The 23,735-nt window shown below is 37.7% G+C and overlaps 2 protein-coding genes across 7 annotated transcripts in view; one reads left to right on the forward strand and one right to left on the reverse strand.

The window, feature by feature from the left end:
- LOC116460488 (24-hydroxycholesterol 7-alpha-hydroxylase) overlaps positions 1-23,735 on the reverse strand; it is a 138,499-nt gene that overhangs the window by 102,881 nt on the left and 11,883 nt on the right. The window lies entirely within an intron of this gene.
- Positions 1-23,735, forward strand: part of SLC25A27 (solute carrier family 25 member 27) — a 43,928-nt gene that overhangs the window by 375 nt on the left and 19,818 nt on the right. For 5 of the 6 annotated variants that reach the window (XR_009211246.1, XM_032141736.2, XM_032141738.2 and 2 more), the window contains exons 2-8: positions 2,514-2,705; positions 5,638-5,722; positions 9,030-9,152; positions 11,420-11,532; positions 16,183-16,267; positions 17,684-17,776; positions 18,696-18,798. Coding sequence is in view for 5 of the 6 variants with exons in the window: in XM_032141736.2 (XP_031997627.1) it covers positions 2,514-2,705; positions 5,638-5,722; positions 9,030-9,152; positions 11,420-11,532; positions 16,183-16,267; positions 17,684-17,776; positions 18,696-18,798 (794 nt within the window). In the remaining variant the exon portion in view is untranslated. Of the gene's footprint in view, positions 1-205; positions 2,706-5,637; positions 5,723-9,029; positions 9,153-11,419; positions 11,533-16,182; positions 16,268-17,683; positions 17,777-18,695; positions 18,799-23,735 lie in introns of all 6 variants that reach the window. The other variant, XM_032141735.2, reaches the window with a different exon arrangement.

The following is a 23,735-nucleotide window of genomic DNA, read 5'->3' on the forward strand; positions in this document are numbered from 1 at the left end:
GCCTGGGCCTCCCGGGCCAGTGGCACGCGCCGCGCTGGGGGAGGGATCGCGGGCGGCTTCGCGCCCGGCAGTGCGCATCGGAGAGATCGCCCCTTCCACGCCCGCCTGGCAGAGGTGGCGGTGGAGGCCAGGCCCGCGGTGGGAGGAGGAGGGATTGAGGTCTCCACGGCCTTTTCCTTCTAATCTCTTCTAATGCTTCCCTTAGGCATGTGCTGTGGTGCTTGAAGGTTGTACTTTAAGAAGCTTCGCAAGCTGTCATTCCTCTGTAGGCATCATTTTCCTTTTCATGAGGATGACCTTTTTAAAAACGTAATCTGTTTCCCGTCCTTACTGAGTTAATCTCTGTGGTTTATAGTCTTACACAGCCACACTGTCATTATCTTGTGGGTCCAAGTTGTGGACCTACCTTGTGGGACTTCCGTTATTAACCTGCCACTCACAGAGCATCGACTTAAGCATCCGCCGGTTACTTGACCTCTTTGAGTGTAATTCATCTATACTGTTTACCTTGCAGGATTCTGAGAAGTCAATAATATATGATTGCTAAACCCAAGGCAGGACACCCATTAGTTGCGACATTTTTATAATTCCTACAATACCAGGGACTGTGGATATATATTTGAAAAGACCCAGTTCTGACCTTCTTACAGGCTGCTGGGGAGACAGAGAAAGACAATTATAATGTGCTACTTGTTATAAAGGAGATATTATTAGGTGTCACAAAAGCATAGAAGAGCAGTTACATCTGCCTAAATGAGTAAGAAGAAACTTTAAGAGGCCATCTAGAGTGGAATGACGATGCCCTTGAATGAGCAAGTAGCGTTTATTCCAAGGATTTTGTGAGTAGTGTACTCATGTGTTTCCCGTGAAGCCTTAACTGTGTATTTTAACATTACCCTTTACATTTTCTTGCCTGTTACAAAAAAATAAAAAGAACAGTTCTGATGCGTTATCATTTGTAAATGTTAGTTGGTCCTATTTTAAGAGTTTATTTTTTAATTCTAGCATAGCCAGCCACGATCTGTTGTTTCGTGCTCTTCCGTTTTTGCCTTTTAGCCCCTCTATTTTTTAATGTCTCTCCTTTCGAAAATGATGAGAATTTTTACTTTTCATTGTTTTTACTGAAATAAAATTCATCAGCTTAAAAAGATCTAAAAGCAGATTGCTGAATGATATTTCCAGGTTTTATTTTTAACTGATGTGTCCCCCTGTGACTCAATGGCTTTTATACAGGACTATTCCTCGTTAAAAATTCATGGAGAGAATTGTGTGTGGAGAGTGGATGGGAATCAAAATGTGGGATGGTTTTAAGTCCATCCACTTCAGGAACCTGAAGCATCATTTAAGAAACCAGCAAGAAAACAAAACTAATTTTGAAAGACATAATCTGTGTAATATGGAGAAATCTATTAGGATTTTTCAGGTTTCGTATGTCAATAAAACATTGCTTGAAGTCTATGCAAGCTACTTCTGTTCTAGGGAAACTGTCAGCAAGATTAACTTTTCCAAAAACCAGTGGTAAGATTTAATATTCACTTCCCTTCCCCATATTGTTTTCTCTCGGAAAAGGTATACTAAGGTTTTGTGTCAGGTGGTGGTCATTGAAAAGTCTTATATAATGTAAGTAATGTTCATGAACTTGTCTGAGTGTTATTATTTTCATTATTCAGGACATTTTCTGTATAAAGTTATGAGCTTTATCTTCCTTATGTAGGCCATTTAGCTTAACTGTATTAAGGTAAAAGGTCTGTATCTAATTTAAAACTTAAAACCAAAAACATTTTTCCAAAATACAGTTAGTACTTGTAAGGAGGCCATGAGTAGGCCATGCATATAATTTAGTGCTGGAAAAATAATTTCATATATACTTTAATTGAAAGCATATTGAGCTTATGACCCTTGAATATAAAAGACAACATTATAAACTCCATTACATCTTCTGTATCTCAAACATCATGTCAGTCTTTCATCTGCATGTGAACATCACCCATGAAATTATAGAATTCAGCTTCATCTGGCATTTATTATAGTACATAAGAATATATAGTGCAGTATTCTAATGTTACATTAGATCTCAAATAATCATGGCTGCTGTCAAGAGGATGGCACACAATATGGATACTTTAAATTATTTCCCATTGAAAAGCAAAAATGAATGACTTACATATTAAAGTTAAATTTCTGAATAGAAAGAACCCAAGGCTTGTCATTGTAATTTTTTTTTTTTTTTTTTTTTTTTTTTGTGCTAGTGATCCGGGATGCTCTTGCGTAGTGATTCTTAAATTTGGGACTGTGTGAGAATCAAGTTTCTAAACCCTCTTCAACCTACTGAATTAGAATCCATGGGCACAGGGCTAGAAAATTTCTAATTTTTAAAATTTCCCTAGCTGATTCTGATATATTCTAAAATTTGAGAACAACCAGTCTTGGGAAAATATTACTCCTATGATTTTAGATTTTTGTTTGTTTCTCTGAATGTTGTGGGTTTTTCCCTGCATTTGTGTTTTTGTTAGCAACCTTTCCCCTGGATCTCACAAAAACTCGACTCCAAATGCAAGGAGAAGCAGCTCTTGCTCGGTTGGGAGACGGTGCAAGAGAATCTGCCCCCTATAGGGGAATGGTGCGCACAGCCCTAGGGATCATTCAAGAGGAAGGCTTTCTAAAGCTTTGGCAAGGAGTGACACCCGCCATTTACAGACACGTAGGTATTTATCTTGATTCTAGCTGGTAAGTTTGTTATGAGTTCTGTGTTTGTCTCCTGTGCTTTTCTGTTTGTCCAAAAACAAGCTAGTTTTTTTCTCCTACTGATACAGTAACTGAACACATACAGCACATAGTCTTTTTTTATTATCATTTATTTAGATTTTTTTTTTTTTTTTTTTGAGATGGAGTCGCACTCTGTTGCCCAGGCTGTAGTGCAGTGGTGCCATCTTGGCTCACTGCAACCTCTGCCTCCCGGGTTCAAGTGATTCTCCTGACTCAGCCTCCCGAGTAGCTGGGACTACAGGTGCCCGCCACCACACCTGGCTAATTTTTTTTTTTTTTTTTTTTTTAGAGAGTCTCACTCTGTTGCCCAGGCTGGAGCACAGTGGTGTGACCCTGGCTCATTGCAACCTCTGTCTCCCGAGTTCAAGCGATTCTCCTGCCTCAGCCTCCTGAGTAACTAGGATTACAGGCACACGCCACCAAACCTGGCTAATTTTTGTATTTTTAATAGAAATGGGGTTTCACCATGTTGGTCAGACTAGTCTCGAACTCTTGACCTCGTGAAATTTTTGCATTTTTAGTAGAGATGGGGTTTCACCATATTGATCAGGTTGGTCCCAAACTCCTGACCTCAGGTGATCCACCTGCCTTGGACTCCCAAATTGCTAGGATTACAGGCGTGAGCCACCATGCCCAGCCAGAACACCTACAGTTTCTTAAGAAGAAAAAAATTAACTACTGATTATTATTAAGAAGTTACTGTCCTAAATTTTTAGAAACGCATACTCACGTATTTAGGGATGAACTGTCATCAAGTCTGTAAACCACTTTAAAATATTTAATTAAGCAAAAAACAATGAAGCAAGCCAGGTACGGTGGCTTATGCCTAAAATCCCAGCAGTTTGGAAAGCCGAGGCAGGATAATTGCTTAAGCCCAGGAGTTGGAGACCAGCCTGAGCAAGATGGCAAGACCCTGTCTCTACAAAGAGTAAGAAAATTAGCCAGGCATGGTGGCACATGACTGTAGTCCCCACTACTCGGGAGGGTGAGGTGTGAAAACAGCTTGAATCCAGGAATTCAAGGTGGCAGTGAGCTTTGATCCTGCCACTGCACTCCAGCCTGGGTAACAAAACAAGACCCCATCTCTAAAAAAATTAAATTGGGCCGGGTGCTGTGGCTCACGCCTATAATCCAGCACTTTGGGAGGCACAGGTGGGTGGATCACCTGAGGTCAAGAGTTCGAGACTAGGCTGGCCAACATGGTGAAACCCTGTCTCTACTGAAAATACAAAAATTAGCAGGGCCTGGTGGCGCATTCCTGTAATCCCAGCTACTCAAGAGGCTAAGGCAGGAAAATCGCTTGAACCCAGGAGGCAGAGGCTGCAGTGAGCCGAGATCATGCCATTGCACTCCAACCTGGGTGACAAGAGTGAAACTCTGTCTCAAAAAAATAAAAAATAAAAAATAAATTTAAAAAGTTAGAAAATTAAGGAAATATGGCAAAAATGTTAGCAGTTAATAAATCTCAATGGTAGAGATAGAGTTATATATTATTTACTTTTCAATGTTTGAAAATTTTCTTAATAAAAATTTGTATAGGTTTAAGAAAGAAAAAGTGAATAGCTGATATTTTTCTTAAGAACTTTAAACACAGAATTTAAATTTTTCATATTTTTTGAAAATTAACATATATTTATTACAGTGCCAAATCTCATGAGTCCCCGTCTCATAATCTAAGACCAGGCTACTCTGAAAGAGAACAGAGTTCACTGCCTAATCCAACACTGGCTATAGTGTAAATGCAACACAGGTGATTTTTGCCCTAGTTCCAAGGCTACCTAACTAGCTATGTGGGCCTTAGTCACCCTTAAAGGAAGATGGCTGCAACTATGCCAGTTAGAACATTTTTCTGCTCTGCTTCCACAGTGGCACTCACAAGAGGAGGACTTGACTTTTTAGCTTGTGTACAGGAGAATATAAAGTTGGCTTTAAAGGAGGTAGGATAGGTTTGGCATTTTTCTCCTCATAATGTTTCCTGAAGCATGAAAGGATCCTTGATCAGAAGAGTGCTCAGTTCTAGTTTCTAAAATTTACTGGCTTAATATTTTTAAAGATTCATTTCTCCATGTGAGTAACTTAGGGTGTATCATCAAAAACTATCTAGAATTGTGTGCAGAGACTGTTACTGGTTTTGCAAGTTGTATATTTTTGAGTATCTTAAAGTATTTCGTCAACTTTCTAAAACATCAAGAAAAGCTCTCTATACAAATACCATGGGTTGATTTTAATTATTTTGTTTTCCATCCTTTTAAAAATATTTTCTCCTTTGCATCCCATTGTTTTGAGTTTCATTTCTTTTCATTTGTAGTTTGTTGTTCATTGTGTTGTTTTACAGCTAAGATTCATTTCATATGTTTGATACTTAGCTGAAAAATTACCATAAATTCTCCAATGAAATTATGTATCTTTATTTAATGAAAATGCCTGCTGCGTACCAAGGTATGTACTAGGGCATCTGAGGTAAGTAAAAACAAACACACAGAGCCTGCCTGGAGAAGCTCATGGTCTGATGGAAAGATAAGCAAGAAGAGTTATTTCTAATCAACATGATAAAAAGGTCAGAGAGCAGTTTCTGAAAAACATGTTTTTGAGTTGAGTCCTGAAAGACAAGGAGATGTTAGTAAAGCAGAGAAGGGAGAATTCATTCTAAAAAGATCAGACAGTGTGTGGGAAGGGCAGAATCTGAAAAGAGCATGCCCCATTTGGAGAAGCATCAAGAAGCCCACAAGTCAGAAGCACCAGCCCCGTGAGACAAAGACACAGCTAGAGAGATTGACTAGGCCATGTCAGAATGTCCTCTTATTTTATACATACATAAGCATATAGATACATATAGCCGAAGTTACCTTTTTAATGATCTTTTTTACACAGTGTATTCTGGAGGTCGAATGGTCACATACGAACATCTCCGAGAGGTTGTGTTTGGCAAAAGTGAAGATGAGCATTATCCCCTTTGGTAAGTTTTGTTTGGAAAATAATATGCTGTTGCCCCAAATGCCTTAATGTTTATTAGGTTTATGTAAAATTGTACATTTGTACCCAAATTGCCTTAAGTTGTGGACTTAAAATAATAATTACAATATAAGTCCAGATAATTGAGCATTTACTGCAGATGTATACAGACATACATGTATATACATATATAAATTGCATATATAGAGATATTTAGTATTTTACTGTTGAAAGAATTCTTACAGAGTACCTTTTTATTCCTCTTTTTATTAAGAACTCTGGGCTTTAGAGTCAGACAGGGATGGGCTCAAATTCCAGCTCTACTACTATATAACCTGGACAAACTGCTTCACCTTTTTTATCTTCAGTTTTCACAGCTATAGAAGTAATACAAACCATTAAGTGTTTTTATAGGACAAAGTGAGATGATGAATGTAAGTGTATATTATTTAACGGAAACTGAAAAAATCGGTTACTATAAATAATGTACATAGAGCTCCTATAAATAAATAGAAATATAGAAAACACAGGCTGGGCACAGTGACTCACGCCTGTAATCCCAGCATTTTGGAAGGCCAAGGTGGGCGGATCACCTGAGGTCAGGAGTTTGAGACCAGCCTGGCCAACTTGGCAAAACGCTGTCTCTACTAAAAATACAAAAAATTAGCTGGGTGTGGTGGTGGGGGCCTGTAATCCAAGCTACACAGGAGGCTGAGGCAGGAGAATCGCTTGAACCCAGGAGGTGGAGATTGCAGTGAGCCAAGATTGCACTGTTGCATTCCAGCCTGGGTGACAGAGCAAGGCTCTGTCTCAAAAAATAAAAAATAAAAATAAAAAATTACATACATATATAATTATATATATAAAATTATAATATATAACCTCTCAGCTGGACCACTGCCACAGCCATCTAACTCGTCTCCTCCTCCATCCTCAAATGTGTACCCGGTATCCAGAGTGATTTATTTGAAACATAGATATTAACACATTATTGGTGTCCTTAAAACTTGTCACTGGCTTCTAATCACCCACAAAATAAAGTGGAAATTTTGGAACGTGACTTAGAAGATCTGCAAAATCTGGCCTGTGCCTTCAGAGAACTAAGCAATTCATTGATTCTCTTGGAAAGAGTGGTGCACTAATGAGCTGAAAGATTCCACTGCCTGCACATACCAAACTGTTCTTCACCTCTGTGTGTGTGTGTATCTATCTATCTATCTATCTATCTATCTATCTATCTATCTATCTATCTATAGAGAGAGAGAGAAAGCACAGTAGAAAAATAAGGAAAGGATACCAATAGGCAGTTCACAAAAGAAATATACATGTTCATTAAACATAAAAATGTTCAAACTCACCAGTAATGAGGGGAATTAATTAAAACTAACTTTAAGCTGTTAGTTGAAATATAAGTTACTATAGTCTTTTTGGAGCATAAATTACTTGTTAGCATTTTTGAATGTGTAACCCCTTTGTGATTATAATCATTTATAAATGTTTCTACATATGCATTAAGACAGACACAAATATATTGACTGTAGCAGTGTTGATGATAGAAAATTATTTTTTAAATTTAAACTATTGATTTGGAAGCAGTTAAGTAGGTTATGATATTTATCGCATAACACAGCTATTGAAAGCATGAGGTGGGTTTCATATGACTAACATGGAAAGATGCCTATAAAACCTTTCTTAGGGTTAAAAAAATCCAAGTCACAGCTATAAAAAGGGGCAATATGTAGAGTTTCACCTTTCAGGCAACATTTCTTTATCCTGTTTTTGAAAAACTGTGATGTACTAAGCTATACTAATTGCTTTCCCAGAGTCAATTATGGAATAGAAGATTTGTAGTCCTTGCGTTTTGGAATTTCTTCCAGAAGGGAAAGGTTTAAGTAAAAAGTTCAAAGGAAATATTATACCAGAACTTTTAGGGTGGATAGGTTTAATGTCCTTTTGACCCAGTCAGAACAATTCAGTCAGTCAGTAGGTATTTATTGGGTAATTATGGTATGGTATGTCAGTCTTATACTTAATACTGAGGCTATAGTAATGAAAAAGAAATAGTCCTGCCATCATTCAGCTTACAGTAACAGAGTCGATGAATAAACAATTAGAATTATGTAAAAAATGTAGAGAAAAGAGTGGTTATGAGAGATGCAGAGAGAAAAAATATGATAATGTACTGTGCTCATCATTGTGTGGAGAAACAGGCATTTTCATAGGTTGTTGGTGGAAGTGCAAACTGATAAAGGTTTTCTGGAAAGCAATTTTGACAGGCTCTAGCAAATGTTATGTAAATGTTCAAATTTCTTAAAGTTATGCTAGTTAAATAAATTATGGCATATCCATAAAATGAAATACTATCAAACTATTAAAAAGAATGAGGCTGCTCTATATGACCTGATAGGGATAGCCTTTAAGATATGCTGTTAAGAAAACAGTGCAGAACACTGTACAACTTGACATTCTATGTTAGCTCTTTTACAAAGGAACATTTATACAGATATGCTTGTATATGCACAAACTGTCAGTCCTAACTTAGTGTTTAAGACTGTGGGCTCTGCATGCTGGCTGTCTGGATTCACATCTTGGCTGTCCCACTGATTAGTTGTGTGATTTGAGCTGCCATTCAACTGCTCTGTGCTTCAGTTTCCTCGTCTGACAGAGAGAATGACAGCACTGTCATGAGGGTTGATATGAGAACTAAATGGTATTTTTAAAATGCTCAGAAGAGTGCCTGACATGAGCATTCAGTGAATTCGTTATTATCTCTGGCAAGGGATATAATAAAATAGTAATTGTGATTGCTTCACTGGAGGGGAGCTGGACATAGGGGTCAGAAGGAGACTTTTCTTTTATACCCATTTATAGCTCTTCAAGTTATTTTAAAGTAAAAGGAAATAAAATGCTTATTTTCCCCAAGAGACTACTGCAGTAATCTGGGTTAAAGTTGACCGGAGTCTAGCCTTTGTCTGTTAGGCTGACTACATCTGTGCAGTTTTTATTCCCCTGTAGTTGGAATTAAACGACAATTAAATTATCAATTCAGATGTGTATATCTTTGAAGCAACTGCTCTTTCCTTTGGATTTCAGGCCATATAAGGCCTGAAATTTTCACTCCTTGTACTCCTTTAACCTCCCATCAGTAAACAGTCAAACTGTTTACTTTACTCTGTGACTTACTTGGGTAAATCCTTTTCTTTACTTCATCTGAAATCTCTTACCTAGGCCCTGTGCCAGCTCAGTATTGGTTCACTATAAAATTCACGAAATTAATGGCAACTTTAAAAAGAATTTCCTTCTACAATTAGGAAATCAGTCATTGGAGGGATGATGGCTGGTGTTATTGGCCAGTTTTTAGCCAATCCAACTGACCTAGTGAAGGTTCAGATGCAAATGGAAGGAAAAAGGAAACTGGAAGGAAAACCATTGCGGTAAGTTCTCCAATTAACCAATACGTCTCTTTTTCCCTTGGCCACCGTCATATTTTTAACAAGTACCTAATAGAATTATCATCCAATATGCAGTAAAGATATTACTTCTGACTTTTTTAATCTGGAAGTTCATTAAGAGGAAAACTAAGCTGGATCTTTTCTTTGCACTAGGAAGTGTACATGTTCTATACCAGACAAATTATAGGTGTGTAATGTTCTTTGCTGCTTTTCCCAGCCAAGGCTAGACTTGTCCCCTACTGCAGGTTAACATAAACAGTTTATTAAAATTTGCCCTGGTGTGAATCTCAATTTTGCCATTGTGGCTTGGTGTTGTGGAAGTCACTTAACATTTCTGGTCTCTTGGGTTTTTATCTTTATAAACTCCCTCAAAAGGCTGTCATTATGGTTAACATGCCTGGCTGCTCATTAGTGTGAAAAACCTTGCTTTCATTCCCTTTCTCCTGCAGAAAGAGAGTAGCAAGGTTAATGTGGCATATTGTCCCAACTTTCTTGTTGAATCTCATTCTTCCTTCATCTTGAAGCCCTCTTTTTCCCTAATATGGCTTTGGGATATAAAATCTTCCCATTGCATTACACTATATTATTATTAAAATCTACCTTTCTTCCAAGGGTTTCATGTTCAACAGTTTATTAAAATACCACTTAGTTTCCCCTGGGAAAGGGACAAAATCATGCAGATGGATAGACCTTTCCCAGAAGAAAGGTAATTACAGGATGACTTGAGCTGAGTACAAAGGGAGCTGCTCCTCTGAACACTCCAGGTCTGCAGCTGAGCCAGAGGCAAAGGAGGGTTTGGGGCCATCTTCACCGCTGACCACTGCTGTCTGCCCCTCTTCATGTAGCTGACTCAGTGGAAAAGGAGACTGGGCCACTGCAGCCCATGGTCCCCTTCAGCCTTCAAAACATGTAGAGAATATGCATAGCACAGGAGAAAAGGGTACCACTGTGACTTAACCAAGTAGTTTATAGAACCCCAGGGCCCAGTTTGTCATCTTATAACAACTTCTAATGACTAAGTAACAGGGAGAAGTCACACTGCCTTGTTGGATAGGAGGAGAAAACTGGTTATTAGGATCCAGAATATCTGAGTTTTTAACTGATCCGTTTTTTTCCCCTCTTTGTTCTTAATGTTGGAATTTTTTTGTTTGAATGCACCTAATGTAGTACATTTTAATAAACTCTTTATATTAACCTGTAATAGGGGACAAGTCTATATACTACAGTAAAAAGCACGAACACTGAGATCAGACAGCCTGGGATTCAAAGCCAGTCTTTACCACATTTTAGCTTTGTAATCATAGTGAAGTTCCTTACCCATTTTAAGCCTTGGTTTCTTCAAATGTAAATTAGAATCATATTATATACCTCATAGAGTTTTCAGTATTAAAATGCATCTCATGTATATTAAATGCTTGGCACTCAGTAAGTGCTCCATAAATTTTAGTTACAGTGATCATCATTCATGATCATAACTTCTCATGTGGCATAATAGCAATTATGTGTGTCCAATAAATATGTGATATTATCTTTTTGGTGAGATTCAGAGAGAGCGATGCCTGAGTAAAAGCCACATAGGCAGGTAAGTGGCGAAGGTGGCGTGTGACTTCAGGTTTTTCTGACTGCATAAAGCTCAGACTTTTTTTTAATGCCAGAAGTTTCCGTATTTGTTTATGCTTCTTCAGCACCATTCTTCATCTATCTATAGAGAAATAAGCAAGATAAAGATAGTCTACTAAATTTTCTTGAAGCTAAAATTCTTCCGTTTTAAGAACTCTTTTTATGAAATTGTCCTTTTTACTTCTTAGTCTGTCATTTTTTATGAGATTAATTGTTGTTAATGTCATTATTTGATGAACTCTAAAAATTTGCAAGTCTGTTCCATCACCAGTAAAATTAATCCAGAATCTGATAACCTTTGGTTTTCTCCTATAATTAATGTGTACTGATAATATAAAATATCAAGAAAGGTATTTTTATCCGTTTAATAATCTGAGAAGAGGATGACACAGTGTATAAAGATTTCCATTAAAAATATTTAAGTCAAATGTTGGCCTTTTTTCTAAAGGATTATTATGTTTGTCTGTAAATTAGACTTACGTAGATTGCTTCAATCTCTAATAATTCTGGATAAATTATATCTGGATGTTATTTACTCCAGATTATAAGAGCTATAAGTGAAGCTTACCAGTTGCATTTCATACACAGGAATACATGGAGTTTTCACATTTCATTATTATTCTCCTTAGATTTCGTGGTGTACATCATGCATTTGCAAAAATCTTAGCTGAAGGAGGAATACGTGGGCTTTGGGCAGGCTGGGTACCCAATATACAAAGAGCAGCACTGGTGAATATGGGAGGTAATGAAAACTTTGTTAAATTCTAAAAAGTCCTAATTGCCTTAATAGTTGTAAGCACTTATATTAGGGAAATTAAAATTTATGTTTTATTTTTATTTATGATATTTTGGTGACCATATATTGTTGACCGGCTGTATAGATGTTCTAGGTCATAACTGAATATTTTCCACAGAGCATTTTTGCTTCATTCTACAGTGATGTATGAAAAGGATAGGATTTACTAAAATAGGCAAATTGTGACAATAAGGACATAAGGCTAAACTATTTCTAAGTCCTCCCCTGCAGTCCAGACCTTCCTTTAAGATTAAAACTGATATATACAGCTATCTGATCGTTATTGTATCCAGACTGTCCAAATCTTTCCCCTGGCAATCCTGCTCCTATTCCTAAATAATCAATTTTTATACAGTCTCACACCCCAGCCTGGAAACCTGAATGTTCTCTTAACTCATCCCTACCCCTCACTTCTCATATTCACTTACCAATTCTCTCTCCCAAATATTTCTTAAAAGTTTTTCCCCTCCGGCCGGGCGCGGTGGCTCACGCCTGTAATCCCAGGACTTTGGGAGGCCAAGGCGGGCAGATCACGAGGTCAGGAGATCGAGACCATCCTGGCTAACACGGTGAAACCCCATCTCTACTAAAAAATACAAAAAATTAGCCAGGCGTGATGGCAGGTGCCTGTAGTCCCAGCAACTCGGGAGGCTGAGGCAGGAGAATGGTGTGAAGCCGGGAGGCGAAGCTTGCAGTGAGCCGAGATCGCGCCACTGTACTCTAGCCTGGGCGACAGAGCAAGACTCTGTCTCAAAAAAAAAAAAAAAAAAATTTTCCCCTCCTATACCTACTACTTTAGTATCCTTAAAATGACCATTTCTTTTTTTTAAAATTTTATTATTATTATACTTTAAGTTTTAGGGTACATGTGCACAACCTGCAGGTTTGTTACATATGTATACATGTGCCATGTTGGTGTGCTGCACCCATTAACTAGTCATTTAGCATTAGGTATATCTCCTAATGCTATCCTTCCTCCCTCCCCCCACCCCACAACAGTCCCCAGGGTGTGATGTTTCCCTTCTTGTGTCCACGTGTTCTCATTGTTCAATTCCCACCTATGAGTGAGAACATGCAGTGTTTGGTTTTTTGTCCTTGTGATAGTTGGCTGAGAATGATGGTTTCCAGTTTCATCCATGTCCCTACAAAGGATATGAACTCATCATTTTTTATGGCTGCATAGTATTCCATGGTGTATATGTGGCACATTTTCTTAATCCAGTCTATCGTTGTTGGACATTTAGGTTGGTTCCAAGTCTTTGCTATTGTGAATAGTGCTGCTATAAACATACGTGTGCATGTGTCTCTATAGCAGCATGTTTATAGTCCTTTGGGTATATACCCAGTAATGGGATGGCTGAGTCAAATGGTATTTCTAGTTCTAGATCCTTGAGGAATCGCCACACGGACTTCCACAATGGTTGAACTAGTTCACGGTCCCACCAACAGTGTAAAAGTGTTCCTATTTCTCCACATCCTCTCCAGCACCTGTTGTTTCCTGACTTTTTAATGATCGCCATTCTAACTGGTGTGAGATGGTATCTCATTGTGGTTTTGATTTGCATTTCTCTGATGGCCAGTGATGATGAGCATTTTTTCATGTGTTTTTTGGCTGCATAAATGTCTTCTTTTGAGAAGTGTCTGTTCATATCCTTCACCCACTTGTTGATGGGGTTGTTTTTTTCTTCAAAACCTCTCAGCTGGACCACTGCCACAGCCATCTAACTCGTCTTCTCCTCCATCCTCAAATGTGTACCTGGTATTGAGAGTGATTTATTTGAAACACAGATATTAACACATTATTGGTGTCCTCAAAACTTGTCACTGGCTTATAATCACCCACCAAATAAAGTGGAAATTTTGGAATGTGACTTAGGAGATCTGCAAAATCTGGCCTGTGCCTTCAGAGAACTAAGCAATTCATTGATTCTCTTGCAAAGAGTGGTGCAGTAATGAGCTGCAAGATTCCATGCCTGCACATACCAAAGTGTTCTTCACCTCTGTATTTCCTGTCCTTTTCCCTGTTCTCCTACTTAGTTTTCTTCTAGAGGTCCTCTAATACTCAGCTAAGGTGTCTTCTTCACCAATATATTTTTCCTGAACCTGCCACAATCCCTTCCTCCATGCCATGTTGTATTATATGCCCTTTCGTGTGTTTCTAAAGCTATTATTGCTTGTATCTCTTTTCCTTGCCTGCTACTGCATGTCTATATCCTCCACTATATTATAAGCCCTTTGAAGGCAAGGACTGTGTTTTATTCATCTTTATTTTCCCAGACCCTCATACATAGTCAATAAACATCTGAAGAATGAATTAATGAAATAATCCTTTCTAAGACCAATTATATGGTTCTAAGAAATATATAAATAGCATTTTTGAGGGTTCCGGAAATATAGCACCTAAACATCAAAGGAAGTCAATCTGTTTTCAGCTTTGTTATTAGAGTCTGTCTGTGTTTACTGTATATTTGTGGATATTTTGATTTTCAGAAAATCTTTATGATTGTACTTTCTTAATTCATTGGTTCAAAATCTACTGTAGCCAAAATTTCTCTTCCAAGTTCCAGCTATTTACTCAGTATCTTCATTTGGATATCTCAAGCACATTACTTTGAATGTGTCCAAACCAAACTCCTTTATCACACCAATTCTTTCTTGGTGTGAGAAAGAAGCTAGAAACTCTTCTTTCACACCATTCTTTCTACATTCTTCGTAATTTCAAAAATATATCACCACTCTTTCAGCTGTACAAGCAGAAACTCAGGCATGATTTTTGGCTCTTCTCTTTCATTTGCTCCATTGCTTGTATCCAAGCAGTCACCAAATCCAGTCGTTCCATCTTCCAGATATATCTCAAACTCATACACTTTTCTCTATCCCTGGAGCCATTCTGTAGTCCAAGTATTATTTATCCCCTCCTACTGGACCACTACAGAGGCCTCATAACTGGTCTTTCTATATCTACCCCATTCCCATTTTGCCCCACTATGCCTTTGAAACTGATTTTATCAAGATTATCTTGCAACTACATTATTTTTTTTAATTTAAAACTGTCTTCATTTTCACCATCCCTATAAATGGCGCCTCTGTCCTTTAAATTGTTCACACTCAAAACCTTGCAGTTGTCTTTGATTTCTTTCTCCCATTCCATATTCGGTTTGCTGGCTGATACTGTTGATTCTTCAAAATTTATCCAGAATCTGACCAGGGCTCCACAACTCCCTAATTCAAGTCGTCATCATCGCTTACTGGGATTACTGCTCTGCCTTGTTTTCCTATAGTCTACTCTTAATAGAACTATTGAGTTCTATTAAGTTCTATTAAGAACTCAATAGTTCTATTAGGTTCTAAATAGTAACTTTGGGCAGTCACTCCTCTGCTCAAAAGCCTCCCCTGGCTTCTGCTCTTCATCATCTAGACTCTGCTACTCCTTGCATATTCTGCTGCTGCTGGCCCAGTCTTCTGGCTGTTCCTCTAACACAGCAAGCTGACTCCTGACTCAGGGTTAGAAAACATACTGTATTTTTGCCTGGGGCAATTTCTCTTAGCTATCTACAGGTTTGTTTTCTCATGCTTTCTTTTGGTCTCTGTTCAAATGTCCGCTTATCAAGGGGTCTTGCCTGATCACCCGGTTTAAAATTAATAGAAACTATTCCTCCCTACCCTCTGGTACTCTCTGTCCCCTTTCCTTACCTTCTTTGTCTTCAGGGCATTTAATTCAAGAGCAAGTGCATCTGAAACACCATGTAGTTTACTTTATTGTCTCATCCCACAACAGAGAACAAGGATTTTTGTTCATTTTGTCCATGGCTGTTTCCCCCAATGCGATCAAATGTACCTATCCATTCTTGCCTCATTACAACTTACTTCCCCATACTTTAGTGTGGGTTAACTTTATGTAACTCCAGCATTGTGATGTCATTCTCATATTTAAAACCCTTCCATAGCTCGTCATTGCCATTAGAAAAATGTATAAAAGGGCCAGGCGCGGTGGCTCACACCTATAATCCCGGCACTTTGGGAGGCTGAGGTGAGCAGATCTCTTGAGCTCCAGAGTTGGAGACCAGCCTGGTTAACATAGTAAAACCCCATCTCTACAAAAATATTTAAAAATTAGCCGGATGCACACCCGTAATCCTAGCTACTTGGGAGGCTGAGGCACAAGAATCGCTTGAGCCCAGGAGGCGGAGGTTGCAGTGAGCCAAGATTGCGCCACTGCACTCAAGCCTGGGTGACAGAGACCCTGTCTTGAAAATGTATAAAATGCTTAATGTAGAATAATAGGACCTTTTATCTGTAAGTGACAGGATCTCAATTCAACTTTGGCTAAAAAAGTAATTTATTGGCTCAAATACTGAAAGGCCCAGGGGTTGAGCTGAATTTAGGCATAGCTAGATTCAGGAGTCTAAATGATACATTTGACTTTCTGTCTCTTTTCTTTTTCTCTCTATCTGTAGCTGTGCTTTCCTTGAGAACAAGAAAGATTCCTTGGTATCTTTCATCCTGGTACACATTCCTGCCCCAAGCCTAGCATATTCTTGACACAAAAGACATTCACTGTTGACTGATGAATATTTAAACTTTTTCCATTGCCAGATTTAACCACTTATGATACAGTGAAACACTACTTGGTATTGAATACACCACTTGAGGACAATATCATGACTCACGGTTTATCAAGGTAAGGATTGTTTTAGTTGGACTCTTTTTTGTGGTTTTTTTTTGTATCACTTTTTCTTTCATATTTGGCATAAATTCTTTAGGCTCATTTGATTGGGACTGTACTGGCATCACCTTTAGAGAAGAGTACATTTATAAAGAGAAATGTCTTAAAGTTTCTTGCAGTAAGAATGGGGAAGAGACAGACAAAGTTGTAGGATGTTTCGGATTAAACCTCTCAAAATATTGGCACCTTGATGGGGCCATCCCAGGAACAGGCTATGATGATGGACTCTCCAACTCATTTCAACAGATATGTTTGAGTGCCTTTTATGTTAAAGGCACTAGGCAGGGCTCTGTGGTGGGCACCAAAGGGGTAAATTCAATTCCTATCCAGAGAACTTACCAACCAGGAAAACATGACAAATATAAAAACACTCTACAGGAAATGCTAAAAGGAAGCAACTAGTTACTACAGGGTTCAGAGGAAGGAAAAAACATAACCACTTGGAAGGATCCACAAAGGAGGTAGAAATAGACAAGAGTTTTGAAAGACTGTGTCTCTTCACAGAAAGGGACAAGAAGAAGGGCTCTCCAGGAAGGAGCAGTACCTTGATCTCTTTGCAACACAATTTCAAATTATCCATTAGAATGACTTATTTTATTGGTCTCTAGATATAATAAAACTACCTTTAAAATATAAAAAAAAAAAGAATGACTTATTTTATAGATGTTACTGTCCTTGACATTATAGTGATTTCATTTAGCTTCTGATCTTGTTTCCAAATTCTAAAACTTCCTATGCTATTTAGATGACCCTAAAAGTAGACAACCCTGGAAGTGTAGTAGCGTCAAGTCAAATATTTGGAGGTGGGGTGTGTGTGTGCACGCGCATGCGCGCACGCATGTGAATTTAACCACTCCAAGAGTATTACTGACTCGGGGCTTTTGCATGTACTGTTCTGTCTTCTTGTAACATTCTTCCTTCAGGTCTTCATATAGATGTGTCCTTTGTAACCACTCAGTTCTTCTGCTGTCACCCCAGGAGCTTTCCCTGACTACCTGCCACCCAGTTGCTCCCTGTCACACTTCCCCGTGTTTTTATCATAGCTTTTGTCAGCTTCTGAAATTATTTATTTCACTTCTGCCTTTTCCCAAGTGAAGTATAAGCTCCTCAAGGGCAGGGTCTTACCCGTCTTGTTCACTGCCTAGAAAAATGCTTGGCACCGGCAGGTGCACAATGCCTGTTTGTTGACTGACATTCTTTTTGTTTTTTTCTACCTCTTTAATTAATTTAGCATTAATTTTAAGCAAAAAGAGCATTATGAGGCTTATAAGAATATATTTAGTATTATATTCTTTCTGAATACCACATTCCCTTTCCTAAGCTAGAAACTACTACATATCATCTTTCAATTTCATTTATTTGTATTTATAGTTTATGTTCTGGACTGGTAGCTTCTATTCTGGGAACACCAGCCGATGTCATCAAAAGCAGAATAATGAATCAACCACGAGATAAACAAGGAAGGTAGGTAAAAAGTCTTCAGTATCCATGTGCTTGAATGTCTGTAATACCATTGTTTTTTAAAGATGCATCTCTGTATTTTTTATTGATAGAAATGTATTTGTGTGTTTTTTGAGAAAATTGAGAGCATTGTTTTTATGCAATTACCTGCTCTTTGATGAAAAAGTGTTACATGCATTTGGGGAGATAAGCTAATTAACAATCATATTATTTAGACACAAAGTTTTTATTATGACTTTACTGTTTTTAAAGAATTGTTGAAAGCATATTCTGCTGAGAATTTATAGAGCACTTTCTTCAGACGCTTATGACTTGAGTAGGTAACATGGAGAATCTGATTTGATATGAAATAGTATGTTCTCTCTGGAAAAGATAGAGTGAATTCTAAGTGTAAGACCAAGGGTGGCATGAATCAGAAGAGTTAACCTTGAAAATATTTTTAAGATCAAAACAAGTTATCTGTATCTGTAGAACCACAAATATTTTTCTAAACTAGCAGAAATTTTTTTTTTTTTTTTTTTTTTTTTTTTTTGAGATGGAGTCTCACTCTGTCTCTCAGGCTGGAGTGCAGTGGCGTGATCTCCCACTCACTGTAAGCTCCGTCTCCTAGGTTCAAGCCATTCTTCTGCCTCAGCCTTCTGAGTAGCTGGGACTACAGGCGCCCGCCACCATGCCTGGCTAATTTTTTGTATTTTTTTAGTAGAGACGGGGTTTCACCGTGTTAGCCAGGATGATCTCCACCTCCTGACCTCATGATCTGCCTGTCTCAGCCTCCCAAAGTGCTGGGATTATAGGCGTAAGCCACCGCGCCCGGCCAATATTTAATTTTTATAAGATTCCTTAGACAATTTTTATGTATATATATATATATATTTTTTTTACACAGAAAAAAATTAACAAAAGGATCTTGTTTCCTTTGTAGGGGACTTTTGTACAAATCATCAACTGACTGCTTGATTCAGGCTGTTCAAGGTGAAGGATTCATGAGTCTATATAAAGGCTTTTTACCATCTTGGCTGAGAATGGTAAAGTTAGGTTTACTTCCTTTGTTTTTTTTTTTTTCTTTGTACTTAAATTGCTTTTAATTTATAAGCATTTTCCCTTTTCTCTTCTGGTTTGAAGCATGGCCCTGCCCCCCAAATCAAGGTCCTTTCTTTCTTTTTTCAATCTTCTTTTATTTCCTTTCACTTCTCCTCAGAGTTATCTTGCCTTCTGTGGTAGAGTAAGGTAAAATAAGTTACATCCATTAACGAATAAGTTGATAGTCTTGTTATAAAGCCAGTAAATAGATTTTCTGTAATGTAAAATTTTTAGTATTTCATTTAGTCATATTTTAATACAATATTTTGGAACATATATACAGATTTTACACTAGAGACCTCTCCTACAAAAAAAAATTACTGTTTCAAAAAAATTTATTACTTTGATAGCAAATGTTACATTACCCATTAATATTTATTACCACAAAACTCTGCTTATTAAGAAAACATTATGTCATTTTTATTTGGCTTAGATGTTATTTTTCATTGCAGTGAACTAAGATATAGAATTAGATAGACTTGTTTAAGCAATATAGCAAATATAATAAAATATAGAATTCTAATTCTATAATGTAGAATTAGATAGACTTGTTTAAGTAATATAGCAAATATAATAAAAACAAAGTGCTGACGTTTTTTGTAAGTTAAAACATTTGAAAGAATGGGTGAGTTATAGGTTTAGAAATTCAAGCAATCAAAAATTAACACAATATATTATAATACAATTATATATAATGTAATATTATATGTATCTTTTTAATTGAGTACCTACATCGTGCAAAGCCCTGTACTGAGGTCTCAGCTTTGAATAAGAAACTATAAGTGATAAATGTTATGGGAAGAGTGCATAGTGCTATAGAAATATATAGCAAATAAGTACAGCCTAAGCTGACAATTAAGAAAACCTCCCTGGAGAATGGACTTTTGAATTTAGATTTGCAAAATGAGTAGGACTTAGCCAGGTAGAGAAGGCAGGAAAAAAAACATTCTCTATAGAGGGACAGTTGGAGTGGACAGAGAGCAGGGTGAGTTCAAGGAAACCTAGCAGGCCAAGCCACAGAGACCTCATGGAGAGAGTCAGAGGGTGAAACCACAGAGAGGCAGACACCACACTGGGAAGGACCATATGAGCCAGAAGAGTAATGGGCACCAGTTTGAAGAAATATGCATTTTTAGAAAATGTGTTCTGCCTGTCGTGTGGATTGGGAAAAGGCCAGGAGTAGTGATATATGAGAGAGAATGGTGGCTTGGACAAGAGTATGACAGTGGGAATACAAGATGGATTAAAAACATGTTTAGGAGGTAGAAAGGGAACAGAAACATGACTGATTGGATGGGGATGGGAGAAAGGTTGGAGAAGATAAGGAAAAGTCAGACTTCATTCCCAAATTCCTGCTCTGAGCAACTGAGGATGATGATGTAATTTCCTAAAACGGGGATCATTTGCAGGGAAGATTTGGGGGTAAAATAAGATTTAAGACCTATGAAATTTTGGATACCCATAGGACATCCAAGCAGAGATGTCTAGATGACAAACTGAATATATTGGTCTAGGTCTTAGGAGAGAATACAGGGATGGAGGTTTAGATGTGAGCATTTTCCACATATAGATGGTAATTGAAATGTTGATAATAAATGATATCATCAAGGAATAGTAGGTATTTGTGTATTAATATGAAAGTAATAGCCAAAGCCCTTGGCAATACCTGATAAAAGTATACAAGAGTTTGAGATGTTATTTTGGTGGTTTTGATTATACTTTGAAATTATGTCAAAACTGTGGTTGTTTCTTACTGGAAAGGTAAATTTTGATTTGGCCTGCATAAACCAGGCACTGTTATAAGTGCTGGTAACACTGAGGAATAACATAGTCTTTGCACTGGAGGAGCTTACAATGAGATGTAGAAGTTAAACATGTAAGTAGTTAAAATTACAGAAATAATAAAAATTACTAAATAAATACTACTGAATCACTTGGTATATGGCCAACACTGTGCTAATCATTTTCATGGCTTAACTCGTTGAATTTTCCCAACAATCTGTGCAGCAGGTTACTATCATAGCCCTCTTTTATAGAGAAGGAAACAAAAAGCATCAAAAGTCTAAATAGCTTGGCCAGGTGAGTGGTTCAGGGCATCAAACCCAGGCGGCCTGACACCCAATAACACAGTCTTATTAAGGAGGTTGTATTCTTGCTTTACCAGTGGTATGAACAGTACTCTGTGGGAACAGATCGTGGAGTAGAAATGGCTATGACCATATTTAGTAAGTCGCAAGAGGCTTCACAGAGCTGATATTTGATCTGGGCTTTGAGGCATCAATAGGCGTTTGTCAAGAGAAATATAAGGGTGCAACATGAGCATAGGCATCATGTCATGTGTAGGCCTGTTATGTTTGAAGAACTACAGCAAATTCAGTCTGGTTGAAGAATAGGTCCTCATAGGGGAGGCGGTAGGAGATAAGGCTAGAGAAGTACTTAAGGACCAAGTTGGGAAGAACCTTGTGGCCAAGCCTAGTAGTTTAGATGAACTCTATGGAGCACCTGCTTAAGCCCGGGAGCAATGTGTGAGGTTTGTTTGACAGCAAGATTACTTTGGAAGTCGTATAGTAGATGCATTGAAAGCTAGGATATAAGAAAGGAAGTTTTAGCAATGATCTAACCAGTTAGATGACTGTAGAAATGGAGAGAAGATAAATTTTAGGGACATTTATGGTTAACTCCATAGGACTTAGTAACTGATTATATGTAGAAGGTGAGGGACAGAAAAAAGCAAATGGGACTTCCTGTGTTTCTAATGCAGGCAACTAGGAGGATGAGTGAGACCATTGCAGAAACACAAAATCAGGGTCAGGAGGGATGAGGGGCAGGTAGAATATTTAAGTACAAAGGATGGGACCACTTTGTTTAATCCTTCGTCTTTATACATATGACTCAGGAAGTATAAATAAGGAAAAAAGAGTACTTAATATGTGCAAAGCTCTACATACATTACTTTTTAAAACTGTATAAGAACCTAGCAAAACAAGCAGTATTATCCTCATTTTTCAGATAAGAAAATCATGGCTCACAGTATAAGAAGCTTGCCTAAGTTCATGTAGCTAGTATGTGGCAGAGCTGGGAATTGACCTCAGGTCTGTTCCACTCAAAACCCTATGCTCCTTACTAATGCAATATACTGATTTGCTCAACATCCTGCGGCTAGCTACAGAAGTTTTAAAATTGAAGAGACATTCCTAGCAGTGGAGGGGTATTTAAAGAAAGGCTGGCTAACCACCAGAGATTACCAGAAAGTCACTGCCTGGTTGACTTGCCACAGTGCATGACCCAGAGCACAGAAACCTAATTCATGAGCATTTCCAAGTAAATTGGCCTTGAAAATACAGATTTGACTCAGCTGATCTCATTGACACTGATGATCAGGCCACAATAGTTGGCTCACTCACACTGCACAACACATTTGGCAACTGATCTAGATGTTCAAGTCCTCTGGCCAATGTGTTTTTTCCTAAATTCAAGCTATATGGGTACTCAAGTAATAATCAGAAGGTTACTTTCTTAACACAGAGTCAGAACAGGAAGAGCTTATTTGTAAACTTAATCAACCTAAGAAAGCTCTTATGTGTTCAGCTCCACAGTAGCAGGCATGAAAACAGACCCTGCTTCGGGTTTTTCTCCAGCCTTATGGCAAAAGATAGACCAAAAGAAACAATATGGGTTCATATACACTTGGATTATTTGCAGTGCTCATAGCTATATCAGTGAGAAAATCAGCAAGCAAACATAATGCCCACATGTGCGACTCCTGTACAGAGGCTTGGTAAATCCCATTTATATACCACCCACATTCTTTGGCTATATGATCTCCCACTCTTTAAAAACTCTATTCAAAATCCAGCTAAACTCTACGCTGATCCCTTCTACTGGGTAGAGGTACTATGACCTTGCTTTGCTCAGTCCCTGGCTAGTACTTATTTCATTTGCCTATGGATTTTGTTGCTATAATGTCATTAACATGAAGAAGAAGATTGATTACCAAGACCTCTACCTTCTTCATCCAACTCCAGTTATATTGGTTTACTTCATTTTTGTTGTCACAAGAATATGGTATCATCATAGCTTTATATTCCTTATTTCATCTATGTTGTCATACCTTTAAATAACCAAGATATATTCTCCTAAATCCACTATTTAGTGAATTCTCAGTTTACTAATATAACATGCTCAGTATTTCCAAACAAATATGAGATAAACATTGCTTTACAAACAAAACCAAATACATTTTATTTTCTAATTGCTTAAGCTTATTTGTCTACTCTAGAATGATAGAGCTACTCTCTGTTCAATTTTGATTAGAACTGAATTAGACAGGAATTATTAGATCCAAGGCACTCTTTCTCTGTTCCAGTGTTTACCCTGTGATTTCACTCTGTGTCTTTACTGTTTACATCTTTAGCATTTATGTCTTCTTCTAACCCTTATTCTTTTATAATTCCTTTAGATGTAGCTATATTTTCATTCAAGTTAAAGACAAGCCTTTCTGAACTAGAAGGGCTTTTCTCTATTTAATGTAGATTTTTATATAAATGTTGTGAGACATCAGGTGTTGGTTTTATGACCTAAATCTCCAAGGATAATCTTTCACCTTCCTCACTTTCAAGTTCTAAAGTGACTTATTTTTATGCTCCATATACAAACAAGATATAGAAAAGCCTGCCTAGAATTCAGGCATCTTGAGTCCCAGCCCTTTAGCCAGTAATGGTTCAATAAAAAGAACTCTGAGAATGGAAAACAGAAGCCTGTGGTCTAGCTCTACAACATGCCAACAGGCATTTGACTGCCAAGCTTCAGTGGTCTCATCTGAAAATCAGGGATATTAATATCTTTCCTGTCTATTGTAAGATGTTGTTTAGAGAAATCTGTG

The sequence above is a fragment of the Hylobates moloch genome, unplaced genomic scaffold, assembly GCF_009828535.3.
Source record: "Hylobates moloch isolate HMO894 unplaced genomic scaffold, HMol_V3 SCAFFOLD_20, whole genome shotgun sequence".
NCBI classification, from domain to species: domain Eukaryota; kingdom Metazoa; phylum Chordata; class Mammalia; order Primates; family Hylobatidae; genus Hylobates; species Hylobates moloch.